General features: G+C 37.9%; 1 protein-coding gene across 1 annotated transcript in view; it reads left to right on the forward strand.

The window, feature by feature from the left end:
* Nucleotides 1-10526: 10526 nt before the first annotated feature.
* Nucleotides 10527-22471, forward strand: part of LOC137394211 (serine-rich adhesin for platelets-like) — a 46340-nt gene continuing 34395 nt past the window's right edge. Inside the window, exons 1-5 of the mRNA XM_068080932.1 lie at nt 10527-10580; nt 17217-17387; nt 17531-17899; nt 18101-19873; nt 20632-20763. Of these exons, the coding sequence (XP_067937033.1) occupies nt 10527-10580; nt 17217-17387; nt 17531-17899; nt 18101-19873; nt 20632-20763 (2499 nt within the window). The remainder of the gene's footprint in view (nt 10581-17216; nt 17388-17530; nt 17900-18100; nt 19874-20631; nt 20764-22471) is intronic.

Raw genomic sequence — 22471 nt, forward strand, 5'->3', positions numbered from 1 at the left:
GACTATTGTAGCCTCTGTTATGGCTATTGTAGCCTCTGTTATGACTATTGTAGCCTCTGTTATGACTATTGTAGCCTCTTTTATGACTATTGTAGCCTCTGTTATGACTATTGTAGCCTCTTTTATGACTATTGTAGCCTCTGTATCTCTGTTATGGCTATTGTAGCCTCTATCTCTGGTATGGCTGTTGTAGCCTCTGTACCTCTGTTATGACTATTGTAGCCTCTGTACCTCTGTTATGGCTATTGTAGCCTCTGAATCTCTGGTATGGCTATTGTAGCATCTGTATCTCTGGTATGGCTATTGTAGCCTCTGTACCTCTGTTATGGCTATTGTAGCCTCTGTACCTTTGTTATGGCTATTTTTAAGTCTAAAACATACAGCGCATCAAATTGCCCTTCAGGTAATAATGCTTGAATTTTATGCTACCTGTGAACTATTTTATCACATCCATTGTTTTTCGGAGTGGTATTATGTTGTTGATGTCTGAGCTGGTTATTTTTGATAGATTGGAGTCATGTGGTTCTTGTTCATTATGGTTGAAAGACTACATACTAGCACCAAGAACTGAGACTTCTTTAGAATCCCTTTCAGCTAAAGTAGAAAACACGAGCAAACAGATAGGCTAAACATTTCATTCACTGAAACTCACTCACCCGCTCCCTCAAATACTATCACTAGAGAGTAGAGACAGCCTACCCAATCTTTGAGAGAATTTGGAAAAAATCTGTCTCAAAAGAGTAAATCGAGATGAACCTTTCAGCTATTTTGCATGATCTTGACATATTACATTGTATTTCTTTTGGTCCTACAGTAATATTTTTATTCTTCTCACCTTCAGTCCCGCTACAATAATAAAGGTCTATCGATTAGGAGAGCAAAAAATTGATCAACAAATAAGCAAGACCAAAGTTAGACCTGCAAAAATAATTTTTGGTTAAGCGGGGCATAGGTTGGTTTTTTACATAGGTTCAATAATTAGCCAGACAAGAAAAACGTTGGCTGCACATGATCCCTCCAAAGAAAAACAATAATTGGTTTGCGATTGATATCTCATCAAAGATGTCATGTCGCCAATAATCCTGCTAACAAATATTGAATTTAATGTCTCAGATTTTGCTCAGTTGGAAGATTATACCCACTGGTAAAAACTAGAACCTACTGCTTTGTACAAAATAAGGTGATTAAGCTCTCTTATGGCTCCTAAAACAGTCATTTCAATTGATTTTAGTGGAATGCTAAGGGTCTATATAGTAAAATCCAAGAGCTATAACTAGTTCTTATCTAGTATTTGTCACATACACACATATATATATATATATATGTATATATACATATATATATGTATATATATATTGTCACATTTGTATTTGTCAAATATATACATATGACAAATACATATATAGATACCCTATTTATATATATATATATATACATGTATATATGAAGATATTGATATATACATACATGTACGTGTATATATACATACATATATATGTACATTTATATTTTACAAATATATATGTACATGTATATATTGTACATAAATATATACATATATATATATATGTAAAATATATATTTATATGGGCTATTGCTCAGAAAATTAACTAATCCTGTATCAAAGAATAAGTATGGTTGAATAACACTGTCTAGCGCTTTGATTGCAACAAAGTCTTTGGGCTAGGACAATGTGGACACATTAATAATGACAATATCTAAAAATGTCCTATGTATGACGGCTGTGTGACTCATGTATGACGGCTGTGTGACTCATGTATGACGGCTGTGTGACTCATGTATGACGGCTGTGTGACTCATGTATGACGGCTGTGTGACTCATGTATGACGGCTGTGTGACTCATGTATGACGGCTGTGTGACTCATGTATGACGGCTGTGTGACTCATGTATGACGGCTGTGTGACTCATGTATGACGGCTGTGTGACTCATGTATGACGGCTGTGTGACTCATGCATGACGGCTGTGTGACTCATGTATGACGGCTGTGTGACTCATCCATGTACTATTTTTTTCTTTCTAGATTTTTCTGACTTGTTAATTTATTATGTAATGTTTATGTTCATTCTGGACATTTCTCTCGTAGTCTGCTTTTTTGGTATAAAACAAGGAGATAAGGAGAAGTAGTGACAAAAGAAAGCAATCTTGTTACAGATAGCTGCCGGTATAAGTATTGTTTGTTTCATTCGTTTGTTCTTGTCATTCGTTCTTCAGTTATAGCGATAAATTTTTGCAACAAAAATTCATCTTTGTACTGAATTTCAACTTGCGACATTCTAATCGCAAGCCTACAAACATACAAACAAGTGCACGTAACCACAAACATACAAACAAGTGCACGTAACCACAAGGCTAAGCCGTTCTTATCCTTTCCATCACTCTTAACATGTACTCTATATCCTTTTCGTGATTGCACATGCTAAATCTGCTCTTTTTATTATTAATTAATATTACCTCTTGAGTTTGTAATTCTTTTTTGAAACTTTTTAAAAGCTAATTATTTTCTATTGCCTTTTTTTATTGATAATTTTCTTTCTAAGGTTTGATCGCCAAATCTGTAAAAGCTAATTACTTTCACAATTGTATTATTTTGAATAGGAAATTGCTTCTACATTGTCTTTCTGTTTGGTCAGACAAAGTATCAGACGAAGACACTCTGATATTTAATTTTCACGTTTGTACCAGTACCGAGAGGTACCAGTAGCGCTGTTTTCAAAGTTTTGATGGATAGCTTCTGCTGCAACAGCAACCTTTCCTTTATACACACACTCCTATGCACTAATTGTAATTATTAATTCAACATATTAATGATTTTTATTTTGTTATTTTTAGTTTGCATTAATTGTATTGTTACCAAATGATTTCTCGTTATAATCGCAGCAAAACAGACTTTATTTAGCCATTATTTGCTAATTTTTTCACATTTATATTTAAACATCTTTATATTTGTTTTAACTTTTAATAATTTATTTGAACTGCACACAACACTTCTCATGATGTGAAGTTTGAAAGTTAGAATGGTAACTGTTGATATATGTTAAATTAAAATTAATTTTTTGTGCAGACATCTTTATCACTTGGGCAACTCCAGACATTCATTAGTTATTGTATGCCTAACAATAAATGATTTCAGTTGCAAGAGAGCGATTAGTCACATGCTCTTAGAACAACCTGGCAACAGTTACTAGCCCAAAAGTCAATCCATCTTACTCAGCACAACCTTTATAACGCTTGTATAACACTCGTAACACTTGTAGTAAAACAGAAAACTAAGAGACATAACTAATTGGAGGAACTATATGAAACCTGCAGGGAATATCAATCGCAATGTTGTCTGAAGTTGGTTCATCAAAAAATTTTGATTATGTGTTTAAGCGATTTAACATGTATTTTATGATGCTGGTATAAGATTAAATTCAGCGGGTATTTTATGGGTTTTCCAGGATATTGAAGTCATTTGTTTTCGTTGTCATTCGTTGTATTAGTGTCACAACAAGGGCGATTAGGCCCAAGCTTTTGGCTATAAGATTAAGATTAATTTTCAGTTCCAGTCCGAGCAGCAATAAAGTTGGCAAGCCTTGTCAGTGTTCACTACCCATTCACACCAACATAACATGGTGGCAACAGTTGCAAATCACTAAGTATTCAATGTCCACGTGATCACCAACCCTTACCGTTTTGTTCGTTTTCAATGATAAAAATATATGGCCGATAGTGCACGGCAGATGCGACCAATGCCTAGAATTGACCCACCGAATGAACTCCTATTAAACAATGACAAGAAAGCTTATTTTTGTAAATTTAAAAGCAAATGGCAATCTTTTTACATACAGTTCTTTCATGCTTATCGTAAGAAGGTGAAGCCTACCAACGAGCACTGCCATTGTATACTGCTGGTTCAGAAGCTGCTAGAATAGTAGCATCATCATAGTTGTACATCACCAGCCAAACGTGAGAGAATAATTCTAAAAACGTTACAAAATTGTGTAGGGGAAAGAACCCTGATTCACGAGCGATGTAAGTTCGACTCAAGAGTGCAGCTGCCAGGCAAGTTGCTTAATGCTTTTATGCCGACCTGGGATCATTGTTTGGCAAGTGCTAATTCAACTATCGTCCCACGGTCTTATATGATCTATCTTCTTCTGATAAGATGAGATACATGTCTTGGTAAGATATTGCTTGCCATACGAGATGACAGGATGTGAAAAAAGCTCATATCGCACAGAAATAGGTTGACATTGAAGGGAACAGTAAAGTTGTTGCAGGAGCAGTGAAGTGACCTTCTCAGCTATGAGAGTAATGTCTGCCTGCACATATCAAACATTTGCTGCAGTTCCAAAGCCAAAAAAGTAGATGGGGGCAAGCAACATTCTAAGAAGGAAAGCCTGGTAAAAGAGGTGGCCTATCAGACAAGAAAACAGTGCTATCCAAGATTCTGTAGAATGTGTGTTAAACATCGGCACTCTAAACAAAAGCACCTGACCAAAGAAGCGGTCTGCCGTAAATTCAACAAAAAGGGGAATCACGCAAAAACTTGCAAGAGCAACCAAGTCTCAGAAGTGAACAAAGAAGAGTCTATGGGTGACTTCATGTTCACAAGAAAACTATTAATTGGTTCAGTGGAGGGCTGGAGAGCCAAACTGAAAATCAATGATCATGAAAACCGGCTTAAGCTAAACTCAAGATTGGATGGCTCTGTGATCCGTATTTAAAGGCTGGTGCACACTATATCACAGTGTTTTGGTGTTGATGCCACAATACTTCAGTGATCGTCGATAATAACCATGTTCACACTATCAAAAACAAATCTGTGTTTGCATTTGGCAATACTCCGTGACATTTATCTTTTTAAATTTTTGCGAAGCAACCTCTGTTTTTGCATGCGAGAATCAAAAACTAGTCTCGCAGCAACTATCATAAACAGATATGAATAAATTACGCTCGGAAATAAACCACGACCGGTATTACCATCGACGAAATGGTTCACATATGAAAAAAGGTTGTCGATGCTCGGCGAAGCATTGAAAGTTTGACAGCTGCAAACTTTCCCGACGTGTCCGCGATGCTTCATCGATGCCATAAATTCTCGGTTCACATAATGGACGATGAACGCCGAAAGGGAAACGCTGACAAACGGCGAGTGTGAACCGGCCTGTAGAGCCATGGTTAAAGCAAATCATTACCCGGCCAAGACCGTACTCAAAAGACCGTACTGGACTTGGTATGCTGCAAGGCTACTCTAATGACATTTCTCAGAAGAATGCAGTTGAACCTACCTGCACTTACTTTACCAAGAGCATTCCTATACTTCTTAGAGAGAATATTAGCGCCAAGATAAAAGGTCTCCCCAATCATTGGAGCCACAGAATGGTATAGCAAGCTAGACACAGTAGCAAAACCTTCATGGCTTAAACGGCTTAGATACGCTTAAACAATGATATGTGGCTAGATATTCATTTGTTAGTTAGCTTAGAAGATATCCTCAGTCAACTTGCCAGTAGCAAAGTTTTCTCGAAGTTGGATGCCAAAAGCGATTTTTGCAGGTGAAACTCAGTGAATGCTAAAAAAAACTGACTACCTTCCTCTCACTTTTTGGGCGCTAATGTTTCAATCGGCTGGTTACCCTATCAAGTGTTCCAGAAATGTTCTCGCACATCATGGCCAAGATCATGATTGGTCTATCTTTAGTCACATGGATGATATCCTGGCGCATGGCTCCGATGTGGAGACCCATGACCATAGACTACATAAAGTTCTTATCAAGATTCAAGATTCAGGGCTTCAGAGAATAAAACAAGGAAATCAGGGAATCAAACAAAGTGTGAGCTGCAGAAGTAAATCCTCACTACGCATTTTTTTCTGAGATACCATATAGATGGATCCGGTGTCAGACCTGATAGGCAGAAGGTTCAAGCCATCAGACATGGCTCTCACCTGCAAGTCAGGCCTCAGAAGGCTGGATGGCATGTCGAACCAGCTGGCACAGTGATTTCCTCATTTAGCAACCATCAAAGCACCTATGCATGAGCTGTTGAAAAATAACCGCGAGTGGAAATGGGCCGAAGGCAGAAAGAGGCATTCTCCAAAATTTAGGAAATCTTAATCTCAGCACAAACAATGGCTCACTATGACCTTATTCTACTAGAGGTCATAGCTGCGGATGCCAACAACATGGGCCTAGGAGCAGTACTCTTGCAATTGCAGAAGGATAGAATTTGAGTACCAGTCACTTATATCTCACTGCATTCACAAAGGTAAAAAAGAAGTATGCAGCTATTGAGAAAGACGTTCTGGCTGCAACATGGTCGTAAGAAAGATACGACTAATACATAAGGCGGAAGAGTTTCAGTTGAAACCGGCCACAAGCCATTAGTGTCACTAATGACTTCAGTGATGAGATGCAGAATATTCCCAAAAGGTTTTAGAACTGACCTAACCAGTGATGTGACAGAACCTGTTGTATCTAACATTGACATTTCATGGAAAGTTGTGAGAACATCACATCTACTTTTGCATTTGTGCTGAAGTGTGTCCAGCTTTTTTTTAATACTCATTTGACGTCTGTTGTGTTATTTTGAAAACCTACTTGCTGTAGTTTTTTTTAAAAAGCACTGTTTGCTGTTAGCCATCTCGAAAGGGGATGTTATATTGCTGTCGCAATTACGGCGATTAAGCCTTTGGCAAAAAAATTAAGATTCATTTTCAGTTCCAGCCAGGGCAGCGACAAAGTTCGCATATCGCATTCACCACTCATTCACAATAATAGCAGGGGGAATGTACAGCAAGTTCTTCGATAATGACAAAAGTGCCACACTGAATCATCACAATTTGGAACGTAGCATTAACAGGCATGATCTGAGTTTATGATTATAAGAGTTTAAACAATGACGTTATAGCTGGTTAGCCGTGGCGGCGGAAATGCCACGCCTTCAATTGATTCCTTAAAGTTGATTCCTTCACGTTGATTCATCTTCCAAAAAGTAGCTAGGGTTACTTAACCACAACAATTCTACCTCTCTATTGTTTACTTTGTTGGTGGTTCCTATATATTAGAAGTTTTCCTTCCCTAAATGTTAAAAAAGAACTCCAAAATGGTGTGTCAAATAATTGGTAAAATCCGTTTTTTGAATAAAAATTAATTTTTTTATTGTGAATAAAATTTGTACTTTTTTGTTTGTTTAGACTAATATAAAAGTCCTGCAGTCAATATTTATTTTTAGCAGTGGTTTTAAGCTTCAAAAATTGTCAACAAATTCAGCTCAATGCAAGTGTATGCAAATTTTCTGAATGTACGCAGCCACCGGAATTGAGGCTTGATATAAAACAATGTTGACATTATTATTTCAGAAATTTGATCAGGTTTTAGGGCGTATATCCGGCAGACTGCCGTGGTTTATTTCCGCATTAACACCTTACAATAATTATGCAAACAGGAAACATCTTCCCCTTTTGAAAACCATAACCTATATAGATATTGTAAACATAGCTGTAAACTATATGGTATAAAGGAACAAGGTTCCTAAGACTGATTGTCCATATTAGGAAAATAAGGCACATGGCAAAATACAAACTAAAAGCATAAAACTAAAAACAACAAGGATCATTGCCAAATTTTGGAAAACCTTCCAATAAAAGCTGCTTTACATTTTCTCTATCAACCTAGTGGGCGCTATGACCTTGCGACCATAACCGGTGACTGGTGGGGGCTTTGGGCCGACTACAGGCGTTGCCATACTAGGTGAATCTAACAACTGGCTACCTGTATCATTATCAATCCTTGGTGTCAAATCATCAGTATCTGCCTTTGGTATCTACTGCAAATGCCTTCTATTGCGCCTATACTTTTGGCCCTCTTGGCGCTGTACAACGTATGAACAAGGGCCATTAGCCTCTCCTGTCACTGTCAAAGGCTCTGATCAGGTTTTTCCAATGTCATCTTTCATCCTAACTTGATCATCTGGGTTTAGCGGAAGCAACGGACGAGAGCCTTGATTGTATCTATTGGCTGTCCTTTCCTATACCAAGCATCTCATTCACGCACATCCTCCTCTGTCATATTGGTTGGCATCATGTTCTGTGGTAGCGATGGTATTGTAGTTCTGATAGGACGCCCAATCATGAGCTCAGCTGGCGAGACACCTGTAGCCTCAATAGGAGTGGCTCTATATACCATGAGAGCTAGTAAAGGATCCTCCTGATCTAATATGCGTTTGACAGTCCTTACACTACGCTCTGGTAGTCCATTTGATTGAGGGTATTTCAATGACGAAGTAAAGTGCATGAAACCATACTTGTTAGCATGAAACCATACTTGTTAGCGAATTCGCGGAAGGCTTTGCTGCTATACTGTGGACCATTGTCACTGACTATCTTTTCAGGTACACCCCACCGAGAAAATACTCCTTTAAGCCTGTTAATTAGGGCATCACTTGTGGTCTCCGTCAGGTGCACCAGTTCTATGTATCTCGAGAAGTAATCTGTTACGACGACATATGTCACTTCATTGTGTACCAGCAGGTCAGTTTCAACAACTCTCCATGGTCCTTCAGGAAACGGGGTTTGCCTGATAGGCTCTTTTACCCGAGCCGGTTGAGTTTTCTGACACAATCCACATCTGGCTATCTTGCCTTCAATATCCTTGTTAATTTGTGGCCACCAAACAGCTACGCCAGCTCTGAGCTTACATTTTTTTACGCCCATGTGGCCCTGGTGAATCACATTCAATACCTCCTCTCTTAGATCAGTGGGAATTACAATGCATACATTATGCAGTAAGAGTCCGTCTTCCACAGATAGGTGAGCTCTATTCCTGTGAAATTCAATGAGCGCTTCAGGTTCATCTTTTAAATACCTGGGCCATCCTTCAGTAGTAAATTTCATAGCCCGTACAATGGTGTTTTCAGTTGCCGATGCCGTTCTGATTCTATCAATGAGCAATGCTGACACAGGTAAAGATTCTAACAGTTCATCCACATAATGGTCTACTTCCCTATCATTCTTATCCTCACAGCTTTGCACTGGGTGTCGTGATAAACAGTCAGCTATTAACAGACGCTTTCCAGGAACCTGCTGTGCCTGTGGATTGTATCTCATTAGCCTCATTAACAGTCTCTGGCATCTAATAGGGACAGCATTGAGATCACAACCATTGAAGAAAGGCACCAGTGGCTTGTGGTCTGTTACCAAATGAAAACTGTCCAAGCCCCGCAGGTACTGATCGAACTTCTCACATGCCCATACACTTGCCAAGTATTCCTTCTCTATCTGCGAGTATCTGCACTCTGCTGGTGTAAGGACTCTAGATGCAAATGTGATAGGTTTGTCGTTACCTTCATTGTCTCTCTGTAGAATGACGGCACCAAGTCCATAGCTGCTAGCATCAGCGGCTACTGTAGTCACTTTACCTGGGCTGTAAAATGCCAGAGTAGGAGCTGTCAGGGGTTGCTCTCGTACCTCTTTTAGGGCACTTTGCTGTTCCAGGCCCCACTGCCATACCACATCCTCCTTCAATAAGTCTGACATTGGTCTCATGGTTTTGGCAAGGTTAGAGATGAATCTGCTGAAGTAATTTATCATACCAATCATCGATCTCAACCCCGTAAAATTTTCTGGTGGCTTCATGTTCATGATAGCCTCAACTTTGCTGCTATCCACGCTCATGCTCTTTAAGCTGAACACATGTCCCAGAAATTTCAACTTTTCCACTCCAAACATGCATTTTTCCTTATTTAGCTCCACCCCATTGTCTCTCAACCGTCGATGACAATATTCAAACGTCGATTGTGTTCTTCCCTGTCACGTCCTGTGACAATAATGTCATCCTGATAGGCAACCACTCCATCTATGCCCTCTAAGAATTCATTGATTTTGGCCTGGAATATCTCGCTGGCTGAGCTTATTCCAAAAGGGACTCGTTTGAAACAGTATCTTCCTTTCGGCCCAATAAATGTAGTCAGCCTCTGACTTTCACCATCCAGTCTCATCTGATACTAGCCTGAGGCTGCATCCAAACTAGAGAACACTTTACCTCCTTCCATTTTTGTTATAATGTCATCTACAGTAGGAAGAGTATAGTGCTCCTGCTTGATGGCTCTGTTAAGCTCTCTGAAATCAACGCATATTCTGACCTTCTTTCGACCTTGTCTGGTTTTTTTTGGTACAACCACTATAGGTGAGCATCAATCAGTGGGTTCTGTTACCCGCTCAATGACACCAATTTGCTGCGTTCTTTGCAATTCCTCATGCACAGCCTCCATCAATGGTATGGGTATCCTGCGAGCAGTTGTCACTTTAAACGGTTCCACTCCTGGTTTTAGCCAGATTTTCACAGCCGACCCTTTCATGCACCCTAGCTCTTTCAGTTGATCCTTTTGCCTGCGCACCTCATAAATGTTCAACTTTACTAACTGCTCATCTCAGACAAGGCTCTAGATAATAAATTGTTAGTACATTTTGCTACATAAACCTTGAACTTATACAGTTTGTCCTTGACTAAGGTTTTTGCCATGAACGTCCCTCTGCACTCAATGGTGCCAGACACACTGTTGAGACCAGCTTTGGTAGGTGTCAGTTCAGGCACTGGCTGCAGCTTTTGGTATGTATCATCAGTCATGAGCGTCACATCTGCTCTGGAGTCAATTTTGAATTTAATGTCACTGTTGTTAGTTCTCAGTTTTACATACCACGGGCTAGATTTAGATTCATCTTCGACAGAAGCAAAGAAGAGTTCGTCAGCCTCAAACTCAGGTTCTTCTACTTCCTAAACTGCCTCAGACCTGCAGCACCTTTGGAAGTGTCCAACTTTACCACATTTGTGACAGGAACTTTCTTTTGCTGGACATGTTTTACCTTGTGAATGCTTCGCATATCCACATTTCTGACATTTGTCACCTTGTCGTTTAGGTTTGAACCGTTGGGATTGACCAGGTTTAATGGGGTGAGCTGCAGTAGCCTCTGCTATATGTGTGGATTCTAACACACAACTAGCTTTGCTCAACTCAGCTGACCTACACCACTTTACTACATTCTCTAATGTTAATTCATCATCTGGCTTTTCCATCAAACGTTCAGCTAATCTAGAATCATGCATACTAAAAAGTATTCGATCTCTCGTGTTCAGTTCTAATTAATTACCAAAATCACAAGAATCTGCATATCTCCTAGTCCTAAGCCAAAACATATCAAATGATTCACCCTCATTTTGTTTAGCTTCAAAAAATTGTCTTCTATTATATATGTTGTTCTTCCTAGGGTTCCAATACGTTTCAAATTTTTCTAAAACATTGTTTATGACTTTACTCTTACCCCCCTCTTTCTCCAAGAACATAGTCTGCATGTATACTTCAAGAACGTCTTCACTACCGCAGTGCAAGAAAATAGCAACTTTCCTAGCCTCGTCCTTCTCAGCGCTACCAACTATCCCACCGCTGCCACCATGCTTCAGAAACTTGATCAGGTTTTAGGGCGTGTATCTGGCAGACTGCCGTGGTTTATTTCCGCATTAACACTTTACAATAATTATGCAAACAGGAAACAATTATTGTCTATACTTTTCTATGTTCTAATCAGGGCACGATTTTAATGGCATTAGTAGAAACACGACTATGCGCATTAATTTTATGTTGAGTGCTACTACTGTTTGACACCATGTTTTATGGCAAAGGCTTCTGAAACTATCAAAGACCGGTGTTAGCAGGGCTATTTCAATACTAGCATATACCAATGGAGTTCATAGTGATATAATATTTGCTGTTAATAGAAGGAATAACATAACTCTTTTTTGCAAAAATAGACATGATTTGATGAAGTATATTTACAAGATGGGGCATTACGTTGAAAACTATGCCGTGATCACAACTATAAGCTAATCCAATGCTACATACAGTGTTTAGGCAGCGTCCATGCTACTGAAAGGCTTCTGAAACTATCAAAGACCGATGCGCCATTTGTCATTTGCGATTTGCCAGTAGATAAGTCATTTCTTTCTAATTCTTTTTTAAACATTTTTATCAATCAATCTGAATCAATTTAAACTTCTATCATTTGCTTACTCACTATTACTTACTCACTATTACTCTGAAATATACCTACATATGTCCATAAACACAGGACATAGACGCAGGAGTTAATACGTGGATTATGATGCTGAATTCGAGGGCGTTTTCCAGGGTTGATACTATAAAAGGAACACCCACCTGGCTAGGTCCAGACTTGGATATTGTACCACAATCACCTGGTTGGACAATTTGAAATACACCCCCTAAACACTGGGAGTTCCCTAGGGACACCCAGGTTCCACGCCCCGCTAAACATACAATCTGATTCAGAAGCTATAAAAATAACTTCCATTAGGCTTATAGCATATGTATCCCCTATACATCTAGGGGAACACCTAATCAAGCCAATCAATGAAAGAAATTGTTCAGCATAACTTAGTAAATTTTATTTGGGGTTCACAGTCATAACAGCGATCTATAATGGGCATGGCCCTTTCACTGGCTTGGCTGTGGAAGCCCCCCTAAAGTAGCAAATTCACTGACAGTGTCCCATGGTTTGAAAACCCCCCCCCCCTAAAACGTGATTTTGGGCCGAGTCTATTGGGCCTTTTGTAGGCAGACCTGCCAACCCAAGAGTGGGGCAATGCGTGAGATTTGGTTTTGGGGCAATTGATGTATCAATGATAGTATATATAAAATTGTGGAAATTGGGGCAAAAATCTCACGCATTTCTCACGCATTTTCATTTTTTCTTTGGAGTGATTGCGTGAGTCTCACGCCCAATGCGTGAGAGTTGGCAGGTATGTTTGTGGGGGAGTATCAACCCTGGAGGCGTTTATGGACAGATGTAAGCATGCCTGCCAACTCTCACGCATTGGGCGTGAGACTCACGCAATCACCCCAAAGAAAAAATGAAAATGCGTGAGATTTTTGCCTCAATTTCCACAATTTTATATATATTATCATTGATACATCAATTGCCCCAAAACCAAATCTCACACATTGCCCCACTCTTGGGTTGGCAAGTCTGGATGTAAGTATATTTCAGAGTAATAGTGAGCAAGAGAATGATAAAAATTTACATTGATTCAGATTGATTGATGAGAATGTCTGGAAAAGAATTGGAAAGAAATGAATGAGTAGGGCCAGTAGGCACTTCAGAAAAAAATAAGGAATATAACTGATCTACTGGCAAATCACAAATGGCGCACCGGTCTTTGATAGAAATAAAACGGCTATACAGTTTACAATAGACGCTAGTGGAATAACGGCATTATTCAGATATGATAGATTCACCAAAGAGCGGACAACTCTATCATAACTTATAGTTTTCCTGACGAATAGTATTATCGATTTCAAAACTGAATCGAGAGACCTTCAGAAATGTCATATCTTGTCCAATTAGAACTATCGTTAACATCACGCTTTAGTGAATAGATGATCGAGCGGGTAAGGTCTATTCGGGTATTAGGACTATTTCCATTGAAGAATGATGGAAAAGCTATGTCCTGTGTAAAATTGTTTATCCAGTAAAAGATGGTAAGTTATTTTTTTTATTAAAAACTATTGTTTTATCAAAAATATTAAATTGAGTGATCTAATCATACTTTGGTTCACCTGGTTGACAATAATACAGACACGATGTTGCGAACCGACAAATCTAATTGTAAATCCTAAGTCAACCAATATTCTTCATATCTTAATCGTAAAACGTGTTTTTATATGTGCGAAGTTCAAACGTGCTTTAAATGGTTTGCACGATTACGCACTGATCTCTTCATGTAATACAATGTAGGCATACGTTTTCAGGCTTGATCTTTGATATTAATTCAGTAAACTTGATTTGAATTTTCGTGAAATATTTTACAATAGGAATTAAAAGGTGTAACTTTCAGTTAGAAACTGTGATCACTCGACATCGATGGACGAAAACAGGTAGAAAATTATGAGCATAGCATGAATTGTAAATTAGTAGCTATTGTATAAAGCCTACCTAACTCAGTAGCCTGCTTGAGATATCTAAATAAATCTAATCTTTGGCATTTTGGCAGAAGGATCTGTTTTCAACATATCTTTCCAAGAATAAAAATAAAGAAACAGATGTTTCATGTTTGCTAAATCGATAAATGATGAAAGTCTCTGCAAATTTTACCAAGTTTCATGCAGTATTTTATGCTACAAATGAAATATTAATAAAGTTTGCCCTTAAGATGAACATATATCAAGCATGCCTACGAGATGCTAACATAATGAGTATGCCATCAAGATACTAGCATAACAAGTATGCCTACTAGATAATAATATATTAGAGTGTTTTCTCTAGATGATAATATAAGAATGTTTTACAGATGCTCATCCGATTACCTGTATGTTTTTCAAAGTATGCCATACAAGGACCATATAATAGGTCGACAGTTGCCAATAAATTAAATGGTTTGACTCATAGCATTCACAATAACTTTCTTTGCTAAGAGAACAAATATTAAATGGAAGATTGTTGAAGCAGCTAGCAATGTTATTTTTAGAATAATTGTTAGAGGTTGTGTGCAATTTTTTCACATACAACATTGTTTATTGAAAACCTGCAGGGAAGTTAGTTAAATACAGTAAGATAAATAGTGTGAAATAGAATTTTGCACCATGATCTGAATGACGAAAGACCAGCGATCATTTGGGCTTGAAACAAAAGGAGTTCTATTTTTATAGACTCACTTAACCTTGTTTGTTATAGTTCCCTAAATGTATGCATGCTTGCTTATCATTCCCAACTTATTTTAGCAAACCAGAGCTGTATGCAGTGAAACTCAATACAACATTTGCATTTAAAACCAGACTTTGGACACAAACAAATACAACTAGAAGTTGGTAAACCAGTTTTGCCTAAAATATTTAGTATCTATTTTCAGAATAGGTCGAGTGTAAAATTAAAAGTTCACTATATTAGTTAGGTTTGATGTAAATGTAACAGTGTTTTCAAAAACATTCAATATGTTATGCCAGCTGTTTTAACAACTCTTCAGTTACCAACTACATAAGCTCATTAACTCTGTAAAACACTTTCATGTACACTGATTATGGCACTTAGTGATACAAAAGAGTAGTGAGTATTCTCATTTTCCAGCAAAACTTGTTGTGTATCTGTTCTAGTTTATGGTTATTAATGGAGGTTTTATTTCTTTAGCAGTGAAGCTCCAAAACTGCTTAAATGAAGGGCTGCAATTTTCATCACTATCTCTCAAAGGAAATTTGATTATTTTATTTGCTTGACATTAATCCAACTTTTATTTTGGTGTATGCTTAAACTGGTTACCTTTCAAATTATAGTGCCAGTGTATAGTTTTACAAATTATAGTTTATCTTTAAGTAGATATATACATATATATTTGTATCTATATACAGTCAAACATTGCCATGTGACACTAAACAGTTACAAGATTTTCTTGGTGTGTCTAAACCATTGGCTGTTCGATCAAATACTTTTATAAGACTTCACTGTATTTTGTTTCATTTATTTGCAGCTCACTAGCGTGCATTAAAACAACACTGTTATATAAAATTGTATAACAAATAATTCTATTGTCAAAATTAAACCAGTTAATAGTCGTTAAAAATAGGTTTGGATTGTTCACCTCAATGTTAAATACGAGGTCTGATCCAAAAGTTCCCGGAATTGAGTTGTATACTCGTGCACATTCACACGATGGAAAAACCCATGGCAGGGTTGGCTGGGAAACGCCTCTGGAGTGTTGTCACAAAATTTCAGGTTGCTATGACAATGCGTTCTCATGTGAGCTAACGATATGTCAAGGTCTGTCCGGTGCTTCCGTCTTTTTAAAAAAAAAATTTATCATGTCTAATAAACCAGAACAGCGCATTTGCATTAAATTTTGTGTGAAATTAGGAAAAACAAGGATATTACGACCTTTAAAATAAAGTTTTGATCATTCTTGAAAGCTTCCTTAAAATCGTTGCAAGCGTGCATCCTGAGCTCGTTTTGGTCATCAGTCAGCAAGCTTGGCACGAACTTTGCTGCGACTCGTTTAATTTGTTAAAAAAATGTTTAAATTGTCAGTTAAAACTTTTTGAACAGTTCCAAAAATAAGTCCAGTCTCTCAAGATATCTGTAATGGTTAAACGTCGATCTGGCATGACTAGTGACCTCACACTGTCAATTTATGAGCAGGTTCTTGCCGACGCTGGTCTGCCAGACCTCGCGTCATCTTCGGTGCTGTCTCTACCTTCACAAAAACGTTTGTACCACTCAAAAATTTGTGTTTTTATAGACCAGCATCTTCAAAAGCAATAGTTAACATTTCAACTGTCTGAGTACTTGTTTTCCCTAATTTCGCACAAAATTTAATGCAAATACGCTGTTCCGATTGATTAGGTATGACGATAATTTGTTTAAAAAAAAGACGGAAGCACCGGACAGACCTTGACATATCGTTAGCTCACATGAGAACGCATTGTCATAGCAACCTGAAATTTTGTGACAACACTCCAGAGGTGTTTCCCAGCCAACCCTGCAATGGGTTTTTCCATCGTGTGAATATGCACGAGTATACAACTCCATTCCGGGAACTTTTGGATCAGACCTCGTACAGTCGAAAGAAATGATGGTCGGTGCGTTGCTAGAGGTGGTGATAGAGATACAAAGCTAGTCTAACTTTTATTACCTTAAATCTATGTCTTAACTTTACATTCACCTTAGCGTCTTTGAAATTTTTGCTCTTTTATTTGATGTCTTAAATTTTATCTTTAGTTATGATCAGCCTTTTATTCATTTCAAGCTGTCTTTTTTTCATGCCATTCTCTTTTTCTTGACGACTACTAAACTAGTTTTTGAAGGATTGATTCAAAGATGTGTTTTTTTGTTCTCCTTTCTTTTGTACTTTAATTCTAAAAAGTGTTGCTATTTTACTTTATTTACCACCAATATCATTCACACTTATACTTTACAGTTGGTGTCTATGATTATGAAATTTGAAAGAGAAAAGTATAGGGCAATGCTTATTAGTATTCAAACACCGTCGAAGCAAGCTTTTTGATGGATGGCTGCAGTTTTGTAACTGTAAAACAATTTCCAGTTAGCGTGTATAGAAAAGAAAATATTTGTGAAGTCATGTCTGTTGAGTGTAAAATCTTGTTATACTACCTTAGTGTTTTGCCATTGTTTTCTTGTTACATTTAAACTTTTAGAATTTAGAGTCTATTGAGGATGGTGGAGAGGATGTTTTTACAGACATTGCAATGAATGACAAACCATCTATTGAAAGCAACTTTGCAGACCCCGAGTATAACGAGCAAACAGAAAAATTATTTGACTTCTTACACACCAAGGAAGTTGTGAATGGACTTTCCAACCAAAATGTGAGTTTATTGTTGCACTTGCAAAGACCAAGGCTTACAAGAGTGTGAAGTATTGCAGTTCGTCAGCATTTTTTGTGAGGATTAAAGCACTGGCATCATTGGCCACGAACTTTTCTTCATCGTGAGTATGTTTATCATTGTAGGACGCAAAAGTTTCGTCTCCGAAAGAGCAAAATAAAACTGAAAGGAAAAAGATGTTTGAGACAGCGTGCGATGAAGGTGGATCGAGTAACAATGACCTATGCAACTCTACACAGCTTTCTTCAAAAAACAAAAAGTGTAACGATAATTCAAGTAGCTCATCAAGCGATTCTGATTCTGACTCTAGCACGAGCAGTTCAAGCAGCAGCTCCAGCAGTCGAAGTTCCATGAGCGGTTGTACTGACGGTAGTGCAGTTATAAAAGGAAAAGCTGGTGAAACACCATGTCACAATTCTCCCTCGAAGACATTTTCTCAACTAGTACAACATCAGAATGAACCCCCTAGCATCATTTCGAAATATGAGAAGGAGGTGAGCCTCTACGTGGTATACATTTGTTAAGCATGAATGTCTCGTCTGGTGCTCTTCACATGGTCATCTTTCATCAGGTATTAGGTGCCTGTCCTTGATATTAGCTCCTTAATACTTTCAAGTCGCTTGACCATTTCTCATTTCCTGTTAGTGACTAATGGTATGCTACAGATTTTATTACCACAGTTTGGCTAATTGCAGATTACTTCATGTGAGGTTAAACTCTATCGATGCCAACTGGAAGCGGATGCAACCATCCCGATTAGAAAACTCGCTCAATATATTTGTAAGCAAGATTTGATCAAGTATAATCGAAAGAGGCGAGCTCGAAACATGAAGACACAAAGTGTCTCAATAAATGTCAAATCCAAAGAAAAGATTAGACAATCCAAGCAAGGTAAAAATGCCAAAGCCAAATCTTTTAAACTTGCTGTATCGTCAGAAAGGACTTCAATTCATAAAATTGATTCAAAAGCTAAGATAAATACCCTCACAAATTATAAATCTGCTGAATTCGTCTCTAGTGATAGCAGTTCCGATGAAGAATTAAGCGATGAGCTTGAGCAAAGTGTTGTTAAATCTGAAGCTGAACTGCAACAACCTACAAAAGGAACCACTGAATCTGGATGTCAATCGCAGCAAATCAAATCTGACTTGACCACTGGATTAGTACCAGTAGACACAGATAATGCTTCGTTCATAGATGTTAAAAGACAGACGGTCTCAAATGTGGTCAAGAATCCTAACATTATGGAAGTTGTGAGTTTGAAGGACGACACAAGAGCAGCAAGAAAGTTAAAGGCCAATCAAAAGTCACAAAAATCCAAGTCATTTATGAAAAACCGTCACGATGGTAGTTCTTCATCAGCCTCTGAAGTTGAAACCAAATGTCAGCAAAAATTGACTAAACTGTCTCAGCTCTCAAAAACTAAAAGGAAAAGTTTATCAAAAAGCGACGAACTCATGAATGAGGCATCTGGGCATCTAACAAACAAAAATCAAGCTACTCCTTCAAATTCCCAGAAATTAGAGGACAAAGTAGCAGCAACATCCGAGCATTCAAAAGAAAATAAAGTTTCAAACCGTGCTTTTTCGCCAAGTTCTAAGTTGCCAATGATAAAGATGGCGCATGAGCAAGACGGCATCACCAGCATTCAAGGTGGTAGCGTGGCAAGTGATGATGAATCAAAAGTCAATCTTACCATGCCAACTAAGCTAAAATGCACATCTGCAGAAATTGTTACCGAGTTAGATAATCTTGAGGCTGCCAGTGAAAGCAAGAAACCTCTCTCAGATTCATCACCCGTCAACTTGGATTTAGTTAAGAAACCAACTTCTCCAAGCAATTCAAATGATGCGACAAAAGAATTAACTGCAGATCCAGCTGAAAATGAAAACTCCTTATCAAATTCATCTGTAATTTCTCCCAGTTTGCGTGAGGTATCATCAGCTGTGATTGAAAACTCTACTGCTGATGTTACTGTAGATAATGTCAAGTCTGTTAAAAATATAGCCGTCGATAAGCTGCATACATCTCCAGTTGAAAAATCTTGCAAACCAGATGATCATCTGGATATTCACACTAAGATAAAGTCAGAAAATACAGAATCGAGTTCATTACAGGGATTTGGCCTAAAAGCTCATGTATCAAGGCAATCAGCCGAGTCACTAGACTTTGTGAAACAAAAAAATTGTCGTGTGAGATTGATTGACTGTGTCAAATTTCCTAACAAACAATATGGGTCTTGTCGAGCCAGCGAGCATTCCAAAAGTGATAAACATCATAAAAGTAGGAAACGGCTAGAAAAACAGGTACGAGACACTGAAAAGGAAGCACGTGCAGGTAAACGGAAATGCTTGGAGACCGACTATGTTGACTCTAAAATTGCGGGCATTGCCTCTGAACCAGAAGCAGATGGAGCTTTAGCAAACAAACAACCATGCATGAACGCAAACAGCTTTCACTCTACAAAGGTAGTCAGTCATCTATGACCATTTCACTATTTGTATGTTTGATACTCATATGAGAATAGATGGCAGTATAGTCATCCCAGCAGCTTTCTTCTCAGCACAGTATGTGTATTTTCCGTTGTTTTTATTCGCTAAAGCTCTCTATGCTACTTGCGCAATTTAGTTTACAGAAAATTCACAGAAAATAGTTTTCTAGTTTATCCTCAATTGATCAGAAGAAGCCCAAGACGTGTGTGAGATGTTGGAGATTTTAATTTTTTATTTAGTTTGAAGTTTTCACAGCTAAGTCACAATTGCTGGTTAAATATATCGCTACTGATATGGCTGCATTCACATTTAGCTCAAATAATTTGTATCTTAATCATAGGCCAATCATAGTTGTATGAAAGTTTGTATTCACTGAACATGATAAAGCTAATTTATAATTACGTAGCATGTTATATGGCAACTTGACAGAATGCTTTATTTTCTACATTGAAACACTGATAGTTGAAACACTGATTTTCGTATTGCCGTAATATCGAGGTTAGTGATACAATGTTTTCTGCTCACAATTGCTTATTTCAAACCTGAAAAGACATTAAACACATTTGAATACAATTTCCCTACAACAAAGTGACAGCTTGAGAAATGCATGTTATCCATCGCACTAACTCAGAGTTCCTTAACAAATTGCTGCTATGTTAGGGAGTTGTTCAAGTCATAGCGTGTCCTATTATAGGAATGCATTACTAAGATGATTTATCGAATGTCAATTTTAGACACCGTCATCTGATGGAAAAGAGAAGCAAAGCATAGCAAAATCTTCAGAGGGTACTGAATCTAAACAGCCATTCCTTGACCCATGGTCGCAAGCCATCTCCAAATCTAAGATACCGAAGAAAAAGGCTAAGGTAGTTTGAGAATTTACTAGCTAAGTGCTATAAAAATTCTTGCTGTCTTTCATTCGATGGACATAATCCACACTAATGGAATTTGTGAATTCAGTTGTTTGGATGTTTTACAGAGGAGGTCAAATTTCGCCATGGTGGGTGCTGACTATTTTGTTGTATCATGTTGGTTAACATATATTGCTTGTTGTTTTTGTTTGTTGCTCCTGTTACACCTTGATATTTTCTATTTAAAAATGACAGTTGGTGTTGTTGTTTTGAGCTCTGCATTGCATTTAAAGCCTGTTCATGTTTTTTCGTTGCATATATTGAGTCAGTATTTGTTCAAAAATTAATGGAATGTTGGAAATATTTTTTTTGTAGAATTTGGACCTAGCAATCTAAAGAGACTGCCGGTTAAAATTAGCGCCTTAAAATTTGAAATTTTTCAAACGTTACTTTCGCGTAAAAATGGTATTACCCTAGGACACTTATATTTCGCTAGTATTTAGTTTCGTGAGTAGCATACAGAGTAAAATTTCGCTGCAACTTAATTTCGCAGCTCTGATGAGTGCGAAAATATAGTACTGTGAAAATAAATGCAGTGGAACAAACATCATTAGATTCCTCAGGTCCAGGTCACTGGTACGAAATATTTTTTCAATTTGGGACTACAGTACTTTTCAGACTATAAAACGCACCTCTATATAAGCTGCATCTGCTTTATTTTCCAATAAACAATAATAAAACAATACATAAGCCGCACCTTTGAATAGGCCGCAGAACTAAGGACTATGCTTTTTAAAGTGGCAGAAACTTTCCTGTATAAAACGGAACAGTGGAGAACGGCACCGTTTCGTATTATCCGACGCTTTTTAACTTAGTGCCTAACGGGACAGTACCGTGAGGCATTGTTTCGTATTTTCTTTCACCGCTAGAAGCCACTAATTGGAGATTCCCGTTAGTGCGCCCTAGCGGTTAAAGAAAAAGCCACAGATTAGCCGCACCCTTATATAAGCCGCATAGCTCAAATCATCAGAAAAAATTAGCCGCTAATAGTCCGAAAAGTACGGTAGTTTTTATTTGTGAACCACAGGTAGAAATGTGTAGGCGATATCAATAATACAATTTGATCGCTTGCTGCCATTTGTTTCCTGGACTATCAATGACATCAAGGTCCCTGCCGTAGTGACCTATGTGGTACCGATATTAGAATTCAAGTATTTATAGCACGCGGTGGCCATGGCTCCAGGTTGTTATTGCTTTTGGCTGGTAATAAAATTCATCACCACAATAATTATTATTCAATTTTATGACTTTCCCTATTAGACTGTCATCCTCATCAGTTACAAATGACTAAACTAATATCATCATCTTCCTAATTTGTCTAGGCTTTTCCAAAAAAACTTATTATCTTAATTTGTTTTGCCATGCTGCTCAGTCGGTGTATTAGCTATGAGTTTAGCAAAAATTACCCAATGAGCCAACCACACACGAAACTTGCCTGCATTTCTAATATGACGATTTTATTGTGAATATCAATGAACAAAGCCATTTAATTTCGCGTTTTCGCTCGTTCGTTATGATAGTTTAGTTTCGCTCATGAAATTTTCGCGAGAGTATGTTGCCGCGAAAATGCGAAAGTTAGATGCCGCGAATACATAAGTGTCCTAGGGTAGACCATGTCACCTCCATACACTCGATTTTGGTAAGAGGCATGTCAAAATTTGAA

The sequence above is a fragment of the Watersipora subatra genome, chromosome 4, assembly GCF_963576615.1.
Source record: "Watersipora subatra chromosome 4, tzWatSuba1.1, whole genome shotgun sequence".
NCBI lineage: Eukaryota > Metazoa > Bryozoa > Gymnolaemata > Cheilostomatida > Watersiporidae > Watersipora > Watersipora subatra.